Source organism: Phoenix dactylifera, chromosome 8 (genome assembly GCF_051530095.1).
Source record: "Phoenix dactylifera cultivar Ajwa chromosome 8, Ajwa_hap1_PhDact_Kaust_v1.1, whole genome shotgun sequence".
Classification (NCBI taxonomy): domain Eukaryota; kingdom Viridiplantae; phylum Streptophyta; class Magnoliopsida; order Arecales; family Arecaceae; genus Phoenix; species Phoenix dactylifera.
In genome coordinates this window covers 5,282,055-5,301,654 of record NC_143197.1, presented here as the reverse complement: position 1 = coordinate 5,301,654, position 19,600 = coordinate 5,282,055, and the positions used below count along the sequence as shown (strand labels likewise).

Genomic DNA, 19,600 nt, shown 5'->3' with positions numbered 1-19,600 from the left:
CATATTATAAGTACGGTTATTTACCTAATTCCATTATTGCCCTTTTAGTGACTCAAATCACTCTTCAATTACATCAGAACACTGTTAAAGCATGTATGATTTGGATGGCACATGTTATATGAAATTAAAGGCAGGAAAATTTCATCATGTAGTATCTTGATCTTGGATCATGATATGAAAGACATTCGGGTTTAACCCATATTTCTGTTCAAATTACTCCTCCAATATAAAGTGCCAACAATCTTGGCATCTTTTGCATTAGTGTAAGTGGTCCCTTGTTTCTTTTGTGTGTATGTTTATGTGTCGGACTGAACCTATTGTATGCTTTGGTATATGAATTTTCTGCTTTTGACTTTTAAGTGTGTGAGAGTTATCAGCTCTTGATATAATGGAGCGTGGTTGACTAGTCCATATGTAAAACATGTGATCCTATGATCTCAAACCTTTGATGCACGAACACCTTCCATGTTCACATTTTGAAATCTATGTTTGAATGTAAGTGCTAATAACCATTTCACATTGTATTTGTCTTTGTGCATGTGTGGGTGCCAGTCTATAATATGATTATGGACTAGCATAGGATTAAGAAGCTGCCTGTGCAGGCCAAGAGCTATTATGGGAGAGATTGGTGCGCCCTGGATTCAGGTGATCCAGGTTCAGACCACCTGTATCAGCCTGTAGCCCTGTACTGTGTGGATTGGGCCCAAACCTGCTCATACCAAGGGAAAACTGAGGGGCAAATTAGGTGGTACTGCCTGACCCCTTGAGATAGATTTCCTTTATTCCTTTTAGACATTGTTCTCCACCATTTCAAGGTGAGAACAAGCAGAGAGAGAAGCAACAACAGTCCAAAGTCATTTTCCTTAGAATTGAAGCAAGGATCATCAAGTTTTTATGCTGAACAAGCAATCTAGCTTGGTAAACTTCTCCCGTCTCCACATTTTTTTTTCTAGTTTCTTGGAAATTCAATGATTATTTTGTGTTTAATTGAAAAATAATTTGGGATGCTTATGTAGGTTGTTAGGAAATTTGTTGCTGAAAAAATAATTTTGTTGTTTAAGTTGAATAAATTTCTTTCAGTATATCGACTCTTTTCTATCATATGCATATTCTCTCTCTGCTTTACTTGTTGCTATGTCTAGGTCCCTTTTCTCTTGGTGCTTGAGTGGTGCATTTGTCTTGTATTGAGTATTGATGGCCTTTTCATTCTTATTTAAAAGTTGTGTTTCCTTGTAATGTCAAAGTACATTTAACAAGGTTGCTACATTTTTGATTTAGAGCTGATCTGTTAATCTGTTTTGCTTTAGTCATACAAGGTCTGGTTCCCTGAAAATCTGCATTTATGAAGGTGCAAGAAATTTAGACTCTTTGGCTGCTTTGACAAGGGATATATGTGAACTAGCCACTGCTGACATTGTCTTGACCACATATGATGTGCTAAAGGAAGACTTATCTCATGACTCTGATAGGCATGATGGCGATCGTCATTTTTTGAGATTCCAAAAGAGGTATAATTGCCAACAATACTTTTCTCTTTTCAGGGCAGTGAATTTTTTAATTTCTTTTTTTCTTCTTGCTGAAGTTTATTCTTGCTTATGGAAAATATTTCAAATGTAAATATAAATTGTATGGAAGGCTTAACATTTGCTTGTGCTAATGTCTAGCCTCCCAATATATGTCCAAGGAACTGGTCAACTATTTACCATAATAGTTTGTATCACTAATTATATCATGTTTGCAGAAGATTGTTAAAAACTAGATTATCAGATAAGCTGACCAGATTATGCTATATACTTTTTCCATCCAGGGAGCCAGTTTTCACACTAATAGTCTGAGTTATTAATTATGTCAGATGTGCATAAGCTTGCTAAATGTTAACGTAACTGGATTGTCCAATAAACTAACCATATTAAGCAATCTAGGGTTCTCAGGGAATGCTCTAGGACTTGTAAAATAAACCACATAAAGAATGTTTAGTTGAAGTATCAAACTTTATAATTATTTAATTCAGTAACATCTAATGTTGAACGACATGTATTAAAGAATAAAAAAATAACATTCAGAAAATAATAGCTTGATGTAGCACTGAGAGGTCCCCTTTTTTTGAAACTGCTTGCAACCCGCCATGAATTCATCATACAATGTCCTATTGAAAATTTCGTATGTATGGAAACAAAGGATTGTGGTTTCATCATCTTTCAAATGTAAGTTGAAACTTCAGGAGTAAGCTTGGATGGGTTATAACCTGGCAATACAATACTCTAATGGGGACAAATCCATATATAAATATATATATGAGTAAAATATGCTATGCCCTTGTGCATGTAATATATAAAACACATAATACTATGATTTACAATTTAACACTCCCTTCAAACTCATGGGTTGATCATATAGTTTGCCTAATGTAGCAAATAGCATATTGTAGGACAGTGTTTTTTCATGAAGTCATGAATTACCTAGTGTATTAGAGTAATTGGCAGGACCAAGGTTCGCTGGACTAACCGTACCGACGTACCGGTGAGCACCGGTACTGGTATGGTACCAGTTCGGTACCGGTTCGGCAAATAACTAGATATTGCTTTGTCCACGTGCAATTAACTAGATTGCTAGCAATTTGACGAGCAGTCCAGTTATAACAGATTAATACAGTAGTAAATGTGACATCCAAAGGAACACGGTCAAATTAATTTACCTTGGTGGTAGTATTTGCTATTTTACTATTTTATGGTACTTGCGTTAAGGCTTAGTGGAGGGTTGGCAACTTGGCTTGATATGCATGCCATGTCATACTATGCAAACACTTCTCCATGAGTATAAAAGAGATGCATGCATGCCGAACTGAATGAGGAGTACTGGCACACTGGCTCTACATATTCAAGATCATTTGCTCAATGCCCAGTCAAGAGATGGTCAGATATAACCTCCTTGACAATACTAAGTAAATTCAGAATGCAGCATTGATCATTACCAGGGTGATGGATATGCAAATTATTGTTCTATGTTAATCTCCAATGAGTGTTTGTTTGTAGTTGATGAAGGAGAGGGAAAAAAGGTTTGTAAATTTTTTTCTTTTCTTTAGTAATTTTTGTTGTTGGTTCCAGAAACATGCTTTGACTAGATTATTTTGTAGGTATATATTGGCTAAGCAAGTCCTAAAGTGATTATGATTTAATTTTCCGTAATTTCAAGTTGCTTTTTGTGTGGAGTTTGGTGGGGATCTGAAATTTGTCACTCCGAATGGGTGGATATACTTCTCTTGGGCTAGGTTTGGCTACCTTTTCCTTCGCACTATGTTCTCTATTTCTTCCTTCTCCTCCTCTAATCTCTTCCCTCTTTCTTACCTAACCTCTTTAATATTTCTCTCTTACCTTATTTTTTTCATTCTTCATTAAACTGCATGTATTTACAAAATACATGTAAAATCTGCTTATATTGTTTCTGTGAACCAAGAAAATCGAGTTATTTTGCTAATATCTGGTGTCACCATATCATAATTTTCACTGAAATTCTGATTTCTTGGACTCCATTCCTTATGACCTGCTTTAGGACAATTTCTTTGCAATCTAAAGTTTAGTTATAACTCTCCTTTGGATAATATCTGATTGCCTAAAATTCTAGAGGCCTTTCCTAATAGCATTACTCTCTAGAAATTTTAGAACAGAAATTCCCTGAGATTTATTGTTAAACCAATAGATAAATCTCTTTCTTATTATTCTGTTTTGCAACAAGAAAGTAGGTGAATTGTAGGTAAATCTCTTTAGGTCTACTAGGAGTGGCAATTTACTCTGTCCCATCGGGTACCTGACTCGACCAGACCCAACTGGAGTGGGCTTTACCCGATCCATAGCAGATCTGCGACAAATGCGGGTAGTGTATGGGGCGGGTACAGGAAGTGGCCTACCTGACCCATACCTGACCCATTGCCATCCCTAAGGTCTAGCACTGCTTTGCATATTATTCCTGAATGGTCCTACGTCAATAATGAGTGTATGTACTAGGTTGTTGCCTCCTCAAGCGACATACCTAAGGCAACTAGCTGTCTCCCACAAGTTGGCATTAACGATTATGATGTTCAGGTTCATTGCTGCTCTGCAAACCATCCCCGAGTTACGCAGCAATTCATGTATGTATTGGGTCATTGCCTTCTCACACGACCTATTTAAAGCAACCAGCTGCTTCTCGTTTGTGGGGTTCAGTTTAGGGATTGTGGTATGATTTGTCAAATATGAAAATGTTTTAACCAGCTCTAAACATAATGTGAAGCCTATCAATTGATTTGTAATTTTTGTCCAAAGTTAGTTGGACAAAAGGACCTGGTTTGATACGTAGAAGGCCATGGTATGCTGAATCAGCCCGTACTAGCCGGTTCAGCCCATACTGGACCGGTCTGGTTCCGCAGTGAAAAACGATTCCGGCCCCAATGAAGCCGAAACCAAGCGGTACAGAGCCCATACCGGGCTGCATTGGCCGGTATAAGAGCGTACCGGACGGAACTAAACCGGTTCCGTCCTGTTCGGCTTGCAAACCGGATGCCACTGAGTGGCATTTAATGCCACTCTGTGGCATCCGGTTCACCAAAGAGTGGTATTTGCCACAATAAATGCCACAGAGTGGCATTTGTCACTTTGTGGCCACAGTGCGCCGCACTGTTAGCCGGTTCGGTACCAGTATAAACCGGTCCGAATCGGTACTGTATTGGTCCGGTAGGCGATCGGTACGTTTACCGGTATCGGTACATCATAACTTGTAGAAGGCCGATAGACAAGTAGGCAGACATAAGTTCTTTTCATTTAGTTTAAGTGCATGCATTCAAGGAGTAGTAGCACTATCGTTACTTGTTCCTCCTTAAGAAACAAATCTAAATTTCATACTTTCGACCAATGTTTGCCGAACTAGGCTGAATCGCTCGGTTCGGGTAGTGCCGAGCCGACCCGGTGTGAAATCGGGTCGGTTTGACTAATATTTTTGGTTCCGGCCCTGTACCGGCCGGAACCCTTACCAAATCGATCGAAATTGGTCCCTTACCGACCGGAACTGGTCGGTAAGTGTTCGAACCGCCCGAAATCAGACTGGTTCACACCGAGTTAACCTGGTTATGGATTTGGTTGATACTATTCCTTCTTAAATGATTGCCACCTGATGCTTTCAGGAAGGCCCGAGAAGGCCTTCCCAACAACATTTGAAAGCGGCTCTGCCGCTTTTTCTTTCCTAATACTTCAAAAATAACGCTGATTTAGGCTATCAAAAGGCAAATCCAAGGCTAGATAAGGTGTGCTTCCTCTCTTTTTACTTCATTCCCTTCTTTTTTGAGGAGGCTTAATAGCTCAAAAATTGCAAAATAAGAGGAGATCATGCCAAAATTTTTGATTTGGGCTTGATTTTTTTATATGTTGTAGATCTATGGACGATCTACATGTTGACATAAAAATTTTTAATTTTTAAATTATATATAATTTTTAAAAATTAAAAATATATATTTAGATTAAAAAATAAAAAAATATAAAAGACGGGCTACACAGGATAGGGACCATGGTGCACGATCTGGTAGAGCCCGCAAGGATATGATTGCATATAGAAGACGGGTTCTTCGAGGTTATTCAGAAGGACACGATGCAGCTGCAGATGACCTCGCACGTGGAGTAGAATCCAAAGATGTATCAGGTTTCGAGTCATGTAATGGATCCTATTATCTGCAGCCACATGCAGCCTATGATCCATACAGATACGGATTGGATATGATGCATTTGAGGCATCTTTCGGTGGTTACTACCTTACGCAGCTCGAAGCATCTTACAGGTTGGATTTTGCTGTTGGATGGGCTCCTCCATAGCCGTATTATTAATCAGAGGACACCTCTCAGAGCCAGAGCTTCAGCGAAAAATCTGAGAGTGCTTATAATCCGGCGCACGTTCCTTATGGGATGAACGTACAAGACTACAACGCCACTTGGTTAGTGAGGTGGGCTGATGTGCCTCCTTGCTATGTTGATGATTCTGATATCTACGAGACACATCATTACTTGACTCGATTTTAGATATTGGTATGTATGTTGGACTTTAAATATATATAATTGATTGTATTATTTTTTAATTTTTACGTCACTACTTGATTTGAGAATATTTTATGTTGTTTATTTTATGATTTGTATTATTTTAAAGTAATAAGATGCATCATTTAGGTTAAATCGAGATCATAGAAATATCAAAAAACATCAACATCAAAAGAATATCAAATTAGACATAAAATTATTGAGAAAGTTCAAAAAAAGTGATTACCAATTAAATATTTTTGAAAACTCCAAAAAAAGTGGGCGTGCTGGTCTGTGAACCGGCATGCCCTACCCGTATTGGTTTGGTTTGGTATCGAACCGTACCAGACGCCAACCGGTATGGGTTCAGAGGACCTTGCTTTCAACTTTTAAGTGGATAAAAAAACTACATTATTGTTATGGTCTTGGCTATCTAGGGTCTTTTTTTGCACAAAGTGGCATCCTTAGGACTCACGCCATGGCGCTTGTCAGCTCAAGCCTTTACCATTGCACCCCACTCTCAAGTGTATATCATTTTTAAATATTACATCTTGACCTGGAATATGTCACCATTTCCTCAATGCAACAAAAATGACTGAGAAATATGGCTGAAATACCTTGCTTTTTTTTAAAAAAAAATAATATCCAAAATGCAGTAGCTTTACCAAATAATATGTGCATCCGGTGGGTCTTATGTTTCATACTCTGAGTATATTGCAGCAACATTGCATCTTTAAGTCTTTCATTATTTATTGCATCTTTAAGTCTTTCATTATTTATTGCATCTTGTGCGTTCTTGGCCTAACCTTAATTTGGTCTTCTTTGTGTGATCTAGTTTTGTCCGACTTAAGAAAATGTAGACCATTTTTTCACATCTTCGTTATTAACTAAGATGATGAGTTGTTCAATTCTGATTATGTATATCTAGGTATCCTGTTGTTCCTACTTTACTTACAAGGATACATTGGTGGAGATTATGTCTGGATGAGGCTCAAATGGTGGAGTGCAATAAAGCTTCCGTGACAGAGATGGCAATGCGATTACATGCTCAACATCGTTGGTGCATTACAGGAACTCCTATTCAGCGCAGGCTTGATGACATGTATGGACTATTACGTTTCCTCAGGGCTAGTCCATTTGACATCTATAGATGGTGGGTTGAAGTTATTAGAGATCCATATGAGGTATGGTCGTAATTCCTCTTTCTTCAACCCTCCTTTTTTCTTTTTTTTTCTTTTTTTTGGGGGGGTGGGGCGTGGGGCGTTAGGGGGTTATCCAATCCTTGCACACTTTATGTAAGTTTGTGAATGATGAGAAAGGAAATGCCAATCAAGCATTGATTTCCAGTTGTACAGGTTTTAGTAGAGATTTCTTACGCCTTCCTTTTGCATTTCCAAATTTCGATGAAAGATTATTGGGTTCTGTTATCCTTTTTTCCCACTACCATCGGTTGACAGATTTACTTATCTTGGAGGAATTAAATATAAGTTCTTTGACTTCATTGGCTCTTCATCAAGGCTATCCTCAGTTTTCAGCTTTTCATGTTATTGTCACTTAGATCTTGGCAATAGTGGTAATAGGAAGGACTGTTTTTGCATCTCATTGCCACATAAAGCTACTGTTGGAAAGGTAAGAGGAAGTTAGTCCCAAAGTTAAGCATTGGATGTTGATGCAGACAGTTAAAGAAATGAAGCCCGATATGCAGATTATATTTAGCAGTATATAAGGAAGAGGACCTTTGGTTCGAGAACAATCAAGAGAATATAGTTCTTAATTTTAATTTACCGAAATTTTTTGCTTAGTTTAAAATTTATCTTAACCTGAATTGCAAAAATTAGAAGTTTATTGTAAAATTTATGATATATTGTTTGATCTGGTTTCCAAGATTTTCATGAAGGGATAAATGAAATCTTATGTTTGCTGAATATTTACAGAAAACCTGAGATTTGGTTGTGTTTGAGCTGTGAAGACCAAATATAATATGGAAGAGTTGCATGGGATAAGTAAACTCACATGGTTGCTGGAAATTTATATTAGACCTGTTATTTGAGCGCAATTGGGAGGTTTCAGATGTGATGAAAGAGTTGCTTGCAGATATCTGGGAGAGAATAAGGACAAGAGTTTGCAAGGGTCGTAGGGAGTGATATATAGGTACAGTTGCATGACCAAATTTTCTGGACATCACAGGTGCGATTGATGGAGTCACGCCTTCAAACTCTGCAGTCACACATGATTGGAAGAAGTAAAACAAAAATCTCTTAAATTGACCAACTTGAACTTCTAGATAATAATTGGTCGGTATACCTTGTGAAGACCTTTGAAAGTTCCCTATTCCGGGCATAAGTGACTATTCAAAGCAAAAACCTCTTCCAGGGACACAAGTCTCCAATTAAACCTAAGGTTTTGTGTTTTCGAAGAAACTGCTGGACATAAGAAAGAAGAATTAAAAAGGAAGGAATACAAGATAGCCATAATTTAGTGAACCAAATTGCCTCGTGTGGGCACGTTATGCATGCATAGGCACAAGTATATGCATGTGCAAAACAATTGTTTGGGATCGATTTTGGACTCCCACTCCCAATATCTTTATTTCTTCATTAATAAATATTTAATTGCGAGAAGGAAAAGGTTGATACATATGTGGGTCTTTTGGAAGGTTGGCAGTGATAATAATTTTAGTGTAGCAACTGGTTTATTCAGTAGGATATCTCTTGATCCAGCTAGATAGATATGTAGATGTACATATGTATGTATTTCTGATCTTCTGTGGCCCATTTTGTAGTATTTAAGATGCATAATTCTATATTAATCATGTAATCCAGAGTTTCATCGAATGCAGCCATTCATATCTTCTTTTGAATGAGGCAGAACATGGTCATAATCTTTCCATGATTTGTATTGCAGATGAGAGATGCGGTGGCCATGGAATATATTCATCATTTTTTTAAGCAAATAATGTGGCGTTCATCAAAAGTGCATGTGTCAGAAGAACTTGATTTGCCCCCACAAGAGGAGTGTTTATCCTGGCTCATCTTCTCACCAATTGAAGAGCATTTCTATCAGAAACAACATGAAACTTGCGTGAGCCATGCACATGAAATTATCAAAAGTTTGAAAGATGATGTTCATAGAAGAGAATCTCTATCTGGTATTTGTTATTTTGTCAATTTCATCGAAGTATTTATATGTTTCAAAGTTAACACCACTGAAATTCCAACACTTTTGCAGGTCCTGATGCTTCCCACAATGGCTTTCTCTCACATAACGAAGTTGTAAAGCTTCTCTGCCCTCTCTTAAAGCTTCGTCAGGCATGTTGCCATCCTCAAGTTGGGAGTTCTGGTATCTGCTCTTTGCAACATTCTCCTTTGACCATGGAAGAGATATTAGAAGTGAGCTCAATATGTTAATACTTAACAGTTAACACCATGTTATTTCATGTCTATGCTGTTTTTGTTAAATTTTCTCAATGAGTTCAAGCTTCTAAATTCAAGATTTTCTGTTAGGTGCTTATTGGCAAAACCAAAATTGAAGGAGAGGAAGCTCTAAGACAAATTGTTAGTGCACTGAATGGTCTAGCTGGTATAGCTATAATTGAGCAGGATTACAAACAGGCTGTGTCACTATATAAAGAAGCACTGGTTTTAGCTGATGAAAATAGCGATGATTTCCGTTTGGACCCTTTACTGAATCTTCACATTCACCACAATTTGGCTGAATCACTTGCAAACACTTCTGAATTTCTACAACAATGCCCATCCATGGGAGCACATTCCTTTGAAAACATCGAAGTGAAAAACAGAAAAGCAACTGGCGCAGTAGGCAAGTTTGATAAGTACTATGTGAAGAGAAGAAAAATCAGCGAGGACAGAAAGTCAGTTTCGGCTACCTGGTCTTCAGAGCAATATAAGAAACCGGACAATATTTCTTCCCATTTAACTGGTAATGATGGAGACAAAAGTTTGGGGGTTGATGGTCAAGTATCATTTAGATGTTATGCTGATGATTGCCTAAGAAAGGCATGTGAAGATATTAAACAGAAGTACTTGTCCGTGTTCAACTTGAAGCTGTCTTTGGCTCAGCAAGAGTTTAAAGATTCACACATGCAGGTACTTATCCTGATTATCTTTGCTTCCTTTTTGGTTTTCCCTCGTGGTACTTATCAATCTTTGTTTATTTTCTTTCCCTCAAATATTTGAAGTGAAAGTAGTTATTTTAAGTTCATTGGAGCAACTTATTTTCTGCCCTTGCATCTAAGCTGGCAAATGGCACCTGTGAATGTGTCATTGACCATGCTTCTAACAAACCTTGACTCTTTCGGTTTTGTTCCAGATTCATAACCTAAGTGGCACTTGTGCTGTTATCATTCTATTTTTGAATTATGGATGTTCCTTTCTCTCTGATTTATGCCAATGTAAGTAGATCTTCTCTAACATTTTCATGGTTATTCAATGTTTGGGATTTAGAATACAGATAATCCAATAACAATTGCCTAATTTATAAGTTTAGTTTTTAAGCATTTGATCGTCCAAGTTTCCATGGAGATTGCTGACTTAGTTTGCAAGCAATTACAGAAGAATAGTGTTATCAAAATCTCGATATGAGTATTGCGAGATCTGTACTAATCAAAAACAATAGTTTCAAATTTTGGAAAATTCCTAAATAGATTTCATATGTCAAAATTTATTCTAGAAATAACCATCCCACTTTTATTTTCAAAATATCTCAAATCCTCTGATGTGTCTTTCCAATCTGCTGGGATTTTGTGCTGGACATCTTATGTTTTATAAATTCTCCAACTACATATATTTAGGGTCATATAGCCAATTATGTTATCTCTAATCAATAATCTTAGATATTGAAGTTCATAATCTTAATTCAAATTAATTCTTCTTTTCATACCCCCATTCAAATAAAATTCCTTTATAGAGTAGGAAATGCCCTGCCCACACACCTCCTATTTCAATCTTGGAGATTTCTCCCTTGCCTCCATCTACTTATTGCCACCACCCTTCTAGAACCCCCATACTGAATCTGCAACCTCCAAAATCCACTTGGATTCTATAATCATCTCTTATGTTTATGCTTCCTGTCAATCTAATCCCAGTATGTGCCCCATTACTAATTCTTCAATCATCCCATAATTAGTTTCATATCACCAGTTACATTTCTATCTCTAATTAGTAGTCCGTAGTGCTCAAGTTAAAGTAAAACAGTTCGCAGTTGGAATTAAAATTTAACTTCTTCCCTTTCAAATGAAGTTTATTTCTAAATTTGAAAATTATTTTACTAAAATTTGAGGTCTGTTATTCATATATATGTTTAAATACCTGTGCCGAACCTTGTACTGCTTTCCATCAGGATGATACTGAATCAGCATGGTACTGGACCTACTGGCAATGATACGTACCAAAATTAACAGCATCAAAAAGAATGAAAATCATCTGTATTGATGGGTATTGTCGGTACGGCACCATTGCAAGCACTGATATTATCTGATATGGACTAGTACGGCTGGTATGCGCTGGTATGTTTTGTTTTGGTGTCCCACCACCTGTATTGGTGCTGGTTTTGCATTGAAACTATACAGTACTGATGGTACCATCCCATTTCGGTAGTTTTTGAATCCATGGAAATATGCTTATTATCTTAAATGATGTGTTAACGTCTGATTGGAGCTTAAGCTAAGATTTCTATGACAAACAACATTTCCTAGTATAAACTACGAACAATTTTAAATTTTTAATATTAACAATTTAAAATCTGCCTATTGTGCTCCGCTAAAATGAACCTCTCATTTGAAGACAGAAAGAATGAGTGCAATAGATGCGGGTTCGGTGATTGAGATTGAAAGATTCTAGAAAATTTCATGGATCAAATATAGAGAGATAGTTGATGATTAAAATAGTAAATTTAACTGTAGTTAATTAAGCAATGAGACAATACATGTGATTAGTAGTAAATGTGGGTATGATATGCTTGCCCCATCGAGTGCTTCTGCTATTTCCATATATGTTTATATTTTATTTAAGTCAATCATCTATGATTCTATATTCATATTTTTTTTATCATTTTTTATCAAATGTACATTTCACATACTTGTTTTCTAGTTTCAGTGACAGTAAAGGAATTATCACCCACTGAGCATTTACCTGGTTTTTTCAAAGTCTCATCAGCATGTATTCTCTTTCTCATGTTATTCTTAGATAGTCTGTGATCTTTTACAATTTTTTTAGCCAATGTTCTTCCATGTCTTTCCAGGTTTGCGGTATCTCTAACGAGTTCAATAATCAGAACATGACATGGTGGTTGCATGCCCTTGACCTTATTGAGCAGAATAATGATTCCTCGAAGGAACTACTCAGAAAGATCGATCAATCAAGTGCTAGTACTTCCGCATCATTGAGAGTATCCAAGAAGTTAGTTCTGTTTTCTTGTTGCTGTTTAAGTTTTCATTGTTTCACCCCTTATATCCTCTCTATTCCTTGTTGATAATGATGAACATGAATAGTGTGATGCCACTACTTTTACAATATATATATCTGGATTCCTTTGTTCTCATTTTAGGAGGGTGAGGTTTTATGAAACTCACTAGAAATTTTTTCCCTTAGCTTTTTGTTGTTTAGAGAGACAAAAAGCAGCGATGTGTTAAGTATGAGTGTTGATTCTAATCATAATTATCCAATAAATAATAGTTTTTAACATGATGAATACATCATACATGTGCATAACAACTTTAAATTTTCTAGATTATTAATGAGGATGAAGTAGCATGAATTTGGTGGAGGTTCAATGGTCTAAAGATATAGGGAAAAATTTATGTACAACATTTTTTTTATTTTGTGTTTTGTCATTTTCAATGTAAGTTTTATGTTCATATTTTCTCTTGTTTTGTAAAATTTATTTCGTCTTAGGTTACTCCTAATTAAATGGGGTAGTGATAAAAGATGTGTTTGTTGTTGGAAGTATTGGAAAGCCAGCGCAAGTGCAAGGGCGAAATTCTTTAGAGCACATAGTTGAAGAACCAAATGGAAAATCCTACTGTTTATCGTCATCGATATTCCAATCTTGAGTACTATATGGTAATTGACATAAACTGCATCATATGTGATTGAGTGCCTTGTGTGTATACACAAATAAATATCAGAAATTGTGTGAATGCACTCACAAATTTACTATTTGCTTGTATACCCTTATAAATATAGTGAATACCCTCACAAATTTTGCATGTACACCCTTATAAATTACTTCTTTTTGCATGTATGTCCTTAACTCAATAAAGGTTGACATGCAAAATGAAATAATTTATCGGGACATGTACACAAATAATAAATTTGTGAGGGTACATATGCAAAAAGAAATAATTTATAAGGGTAACATATAAATAACAAATTTCAAGGGTATACATACAATGTCGGATATGTATAAGATACATATGCAAAAAACTCAAATCTTTTTTATAATCTAATGGCATGAAATCCTCATTAGGGTTTCATGCATAAATGAATCTTATCAACTTTTCAAAATGCTTGCCTAATTGGAAAAGGGCATTCAAGACTAGCACAATACTAGCGAAGCGTGCAATTTTTTAAGCCTTTATTTGGTTTCAGCTTCAACCAATCCGTCTTGCCGAGTTAAACTTCCAGTGAAGAGAAACAGACTTGAGGTGTATTTTGTTTGAAAGATTTTACGTTGATTCTCATCATTGACAAAATGGATTAATTAAGTTGAAGGGATAAGGTGTACTGCTTCTGTTATATTTATGTTTATATACTTCATTATCTGATATTATTTTTCTGTTTCCTTTGTCAGGTTTCAGAGTATAGGTGGTCTGAAATATACCATCCAGAGTGGTCTAGATTCTTTGGAGAGTTCTAGGAAAGTATTAATTGATCAACTTATAGAAATTAACCAAACAATGGAGAGGCCAAAGGATGATGATATTGAACGAGTAAGATACTGTCCAAACTGCAGTGGTGGGAATGGTCCTTTATGCACCCTTTGTGAACTAGATGGCGTATTTCAGGTTGGTTACGTAATGTCTTTCATGAATTGCTGCCAAGTAAAGTTTGAATGCTAGTCTCCTCAATTATAAAAACTTCCAGGCATATGAGGCCAGATTATTTCTTCTAAGAAAAGCAAATGATGGTGCTGTTTTTGGGTCATCCGAGGAAGTACTTGACTTGCAGAGGCAGAAATTTGAGCTGAACAGCTATTTTCGTGACAAGGAAACATCTACACAGCGACATTCTAGAGAAGCAGTACAGGTAACTAATATATTTCATATATAAATTTCTGGATGGTTGGAATCTTTGTGGCTACTGGTTACCTTATCTATGTTGTTTACTATGTTCCTAGCCTTTTCCTTTTTTATTTTCCTGCTCATGTTCATAAAGATCAACTAGTTTTATGAACTTTGGAGATCGCATGAATTCTCATGCATGTGAGCCGCAAAGTGCTCAGGTCAAATAAAAGCAGTACTCATGCAGCTAAAAGCACATCTAGATAGTGAGATTCATGCTTTACTCTAATGGTAGGTGATTAAGTTGCTTTTGAGAAAGTGATAAGCAAAGCCTTCATGAAGGATTTTTTTTTTCCGCTGAAGTACTGCAAATTCTTCTGTTTATTTTAAACGTTCAAGATCTTAGCAGAGATAATACTTCTACACTTCAAGACCTTTGATCAACATTGTAGCTTGATTAGGTACCGCTGCTTCATTTTTCTGTAATTGTATTTTTTTATAGTATTAGATGTAACTGTTAATTGATGCCTCTACTGAACTATATGATGCTTTGGGATAACATATTTCTACCTGCCTGATCTTTTGTTGCTTTTTGAATAGTCTTTCAGAAGTCCATCTTTGCTGGAGATTTCTCTTAGGGTCATAAAAAGTTATTCAAGGGCATTGCTGGGGAAGCAGTATATGGAATCTGCCAAAAAGCACTTACTTCTTTTTGAGGTACAGGTTTCTTTCTGCTCTTTGTGGATTAATACAATTAATCCATGGCCACTTATTAAAGCATTATGAAAAAAATAATGCCTCATTCACTTCATTTATTACTAGCTATTATATGTTTTTCACCTACTTAGCAGAAACATGTTTAAACTTTTGTTCAGTTAATTAGAAGCCATCTAGATATATTGTTAGATGACATAAAGTGCAAATGTTGATAATGTAAAATCGAAATGTGCCCCATGACACTTGTTTCCTGGAAGCATGTTTGGCAGACGGTTCAATTAATTGTTTACGAATTTGAGAAATGCATTCGGAAATTTTTAGAGGACATAGGAAAGTTGACAAGACAGTTGTTTTGCCAAATAGAATCAAGTCTATGACAAGTTTGGCAACTCATCCAGATTGGAAAAGACAAGGCCAACGTCATTTCCCCTCCCACGAAAAGAGAGAGGTGAGAAATAGTGCAACCATCCTCATTGCTGCATTGTTGTTGGCAAGTTTAACTTGCTCTCCACTATTGTCCATCACTGCCCTCAACCATTATGCTAGTTAGGACCTTGGAGAGAATAAAGGGAAATGAGAATTGAGTGAAAATGGGAACAATAAAAGAGTCACGTATAATTACTACTCTGTCTCAGATATCCACTTCCCCTTGGCTTCACTGTTCACAATAGACACAAACACATATCGAGAGCTTTATTATCAGATTTCACTGTAGCATCAGCTAGGTGCCTTTATGGTTTCCATAGAAGCCTAAAATATAGTGGAATGTTGCCTTATTCCTTATAGGTTTCTCTGTTTCTTACAATTTTTTCATATGCTTAAAAAATATTTTTCAGTTTATTAATGTTGTTTGCCATATCCTAGTTGTTTCTCATGTTTGTTTCCCATGTTGGTTTTCCAATGGCAATAGTGGTTTCAATTAGTGATGAACGGAGATGTTCTATATGAGCACTCTTGAAACCTCAAGAAGTTTAAATTAATGTATAAAGTGAATATATTACTAAATTTTAGTTATAATATCACTTGAAAGCAAGAAATGCGGAACCGAGCCGAACCAGCCCTTTCTGAGCCATACCGGTGGCTTACCGGTACAGTTCAGCTATTGAAAATGGCTCACTGCCGGAGCTGGAGGAGAAGAGAAAGAGAGAGCGAGCGGGGGAGGGAGGGTGAATGAGGGGCGGTGGACGACAGTGGAGGGCCGACGGAGGCCATGGGAGGCCAACAGAGGCCGCGGGGGGACTAAAAAATTTGAAAATTTTAAAGTGAAGTCGGCAAATCGATTGCTGACTTAAAAAATCCCAATTTTTTTAGGACCCCCCCCCCCCCCCCCCCCGCAGCCTCTGCCGGCATACGCCGCCACTCATTCTCCCTCCCTTCCCCGCTCTCTCTCTTTTTCTCTTCTCCGGCTCCGGCACTTTTCTCTATCAGTACAGGCTGGGCATGGCCCGTATCGACTCGTGCCACCGAAGAACCGGTATGGTTTCCGGTACCAGTTCCTCCGACCTTGCTTGAAAGTAACAGATTACTAGATATGCTACATTCTGTTGATGAGTATGTCCGACTTGGTAGCTTATTTGATTATGCATCATTAGGGGGACCTCATTTGGTGTGTTGCATTGTGATCGATTGTTAATCAAGCCTACATTAAGTTAATTTTGTGAAAGATGGCATAATGTCCCAAGACATCATCAAAAGGGCTAGCTAGAAGTTGTTATTTGAGATCCTTGGACCTGTATAAGTACCCTAGATCTTCTTAATGCAAACAATGTAGGACTAAACACACCCTCACGGGTCCTCACATATTCTCCTTGTTTAAGCTCTAGCATCCTCGGCAACCTCAATATTGTTTTTTATATATTTTGCTGTGTATTGAAAGATGAGATCGTTATTAACCTAATCTCATGGTGAAATACTCTATAGAAATGCAAGGTTTCTTATATGTATTAAACGTTCACAAATTAAATGAAATATAAATATTAATCATTCGAGAAGCTCTATTACTGTATGTTTTCAACTCATTCTTATATCAATTCATTAAAGATATCTCAGGTATCTAGTTTCTAAATTTTTGTCTTTGTATGAACATGACTTACAGTACCTACTGTTTTCCCTCAAGTTATGTAAGTTGTATTTTAATTTGTCTTCACCAAATATTTTTGATGTTCTTTTATTAGATTGTTTCTTATGTGATGTTTTGCATAGGCTATGCGCAAGGAATTTTCTCAAGCAAGATTGTTGTCAATAGCTCAAGCTCAAGTATTGCGTGCTCATGACGAAATGAAAATGTCTTTGCAACGATTGCGCCTTAAGGAGACAGAGGATGAGACTGCTGCTATTAATGTGCTGAGTAGAGAAGAACTAATTGGATCCAGTATGCATAATTCAAGTGACAAGTTTTTGGGTTTATCTTTATTGGCTCGCATCAAAGGACAACTCCGCTATTTGAAGGTGAAATCTTGAGCCCCTATAATGTACTTCATCTTTCTCTTGGTAAGCTGTGTCTGTAAATATGTACAGTATTTTACCATTTCTCTTTGTGTGTATAAGAAAGAGAGAGGTTATCCTTATGTATATCACATATGGTCAAAAATAAAATTCCCAAATCGAGAAAGGATGTTATAGAAGTGGATGATAGATGGTTGCGAAATACACTACGTGTAATAGATTTTGAGCTTGCAATTTCTTGCAAGATGTACAGAGGACCATCTGAAGTATCCAAAATAACGGAACCAACTTGGTTGAGTAGTTAACGGATTTATTGATGTAGTAGCACATAGTATAGTGATTAGATTGTAAAACTTACAAATAACAATAGTAAATAGAACGGATACAAAATAAAGTAATAAATGAGTAATAAATTTATAAGTTATAAGATAAGCTAATGCTATATTGCCTCTTTGCTTTTTATTCCTTTCAAGCGTGTTTCCAATTTATTTTTCAATTATGTGCCTATATAAACATCTAATGGAAAATCAATTTTAATACAAAGGGAAAGCATATGAATAAATATTTATTTTAATCTGTACACTACTAGACAACAATAAGGATAAATAAAATGTATAAATATATATGTTAATAGAAATTGACAAATTAAAAAGACAAATGACAATATTTTGCAATTAAAAATAAAATAAACCTGGTATTATATTATGCTATTTATATCAAGAAGTAACTATATGGTCTTCTTTGATCTATATAAAATTAAAAAACTCAAATTACGGAAAATAACAAATGGATAAACAAATATAAGAACAAACAAAGAGAGGAGAATAAAGAAATATAAGATTTTTCCTTCTTCATTTTTGAAATTATAAAGTAAAGTAGAAAAGATTGAAGATAAAAATGGACCTTCTTTTCATTCGTAGAAAGAAAAATATGAAATCAGATTATAGATAAATCCTATGGGAACTTTGTGAAATGGAAAGTTGCTATTTTTTTTCAAGTTGCTTGAAATATGTTTTACGGATATGTTCTATAAAACAAAAATTGAGTAAATAAAAATAGCTAAAAAATGCGAAAATCAAAGAAAATACAAAAATTAATTTGCTACTTGTTCTGTGCGAGAACTAAAAATAGAATGGAGAAAAAGAAGCTGGATATACATCTATGAAATACTTTTCTTTTGAGAGCTAGGATGGGAGAAAACCCAACTAAAAATTTGGTATACATCTATAAAATATGAAAACACAATTTAGCTCTTCCTCTTTAATATTCATAAAAAAATAAAGATTAAATTAAGGTACAGTATAATTTGTGATTACAAAAATTGGTTTTTTCCTGTTTCTTTTCCCCTATGTGATTTTAGATAAGAAACAAATTTTAGAAATAGGAAGAAAATAGATTTCACTAACAATAGTTCTTACTTGTCCAATGGGAATTGGAGCATGTCACACATGTTGTGACACTAGGGAATGATAAATAGTCATCAGTAAGAAATAGTAATTTGGTAGGATGTGCCATTCTTTTTTTCGTTGCATGGGGAGGGGGGATTTGGCAAAGGAGAGAATTTGAGTTGTAAGTGGTTTGTCTCGCTACCAGTGACGAGCACAATTGTCCCACGGTGGTGGTTGTGGACAGCATGCACATGATGCATGCCCCATACTAGTGCAATACATGGCGGGACGCGGATCATGCACAGGCTTGTTGTTAAAATCTTATGATTTATGATCTGGATCTTATGAACCAGATCAAAATGGTTCTAAAACGATCTCAATCCCATCCTTGGATGGATCCATTTAAATCACAAGATTTAGATCTATATGATGGAATATACATTCCTTTTGGATCACAGGATCCAAGTTGATTATGTCATTTAGATATTATATCATGTGGCCTGTTTTCTATAATTTCTTTGACTATGTGATTCTTAAGTTTCTTATCACTAATAATTCTCAAATAGCAAAATTAGCAAGTCTGTTCATGGAGTTAAAAATAAGATGCAAGTGTTTGTATTTTTATAGGCATATGTTAAAGTCTTATCATTGTTTATTCTAAAGCATTCTACATAAAAGGATAATTGAAGTAACACAAAATACATAAATCTCTTGACTAACAAGTAAAGTGTTCATTTCATTATAAATACTAGTTATGGGTCTAAATTGGTGAAAACTAGA

At 35.9% G+C, this 19,600-nt stretch overlaps 1 protein-coding gene across 6 annotated transcripts in view; it reads left to right on the top strand.

Moving 5' to 3' along the window:
• The window catches only part of LOC103702148 (RING-finger, DEAD-like helicase, PHD and SNF2 domain-containing protein), a 42,178-nt gene that overhangs the window by 8,765 nt on the left and 13,813 nt on the right, over positions 1-19,600 (top strand). For all 6 annotated transcript variants that reach the window (XR_015967830.2, XR_015967829.2, XM_088702501.2 and 3 more), the window contains 10 exons: positions 1,308-1,508; positions 6,960-7,215; positions 8,936-9,179; positions 9,260-9,420; positions 9,535-10,137; positions 12,290-12,447; positions 13,841-14,054; positions 14,134-14,295; positions 14,871-14,987; positions 17,190-17,435. Coding sequence is in view for 4 of the 6 variants with exons in the window: in XM_088702501.2 (XP_088558627.2) it covers positions 1,308-1,508; positions 6,960-7,215; positions 8,936-9,179; positions 9,260-9,420; positions 9,535-10,137; positions 12,290-12,447; positions 13,841-14,054; positions 14,134-14,295; positions 14,871-14,987; positions 17,190-17,435 (2,362 nt within the window). In the remaining 2 variants the exon portion in view is untranslated. The remainder of the gene's footprint in view (positions 1-1,307; positions 1,509-6,959; positions 7,216-8,935; positions 9,180-9,259; positions 9,421-9,534; positions 10,138-12,289; positions 12,448-13,840; positions 14,055-14,133; positions 14,296-14,870; positions 14,988-17,189; positions 17,436-19,600) is intronic.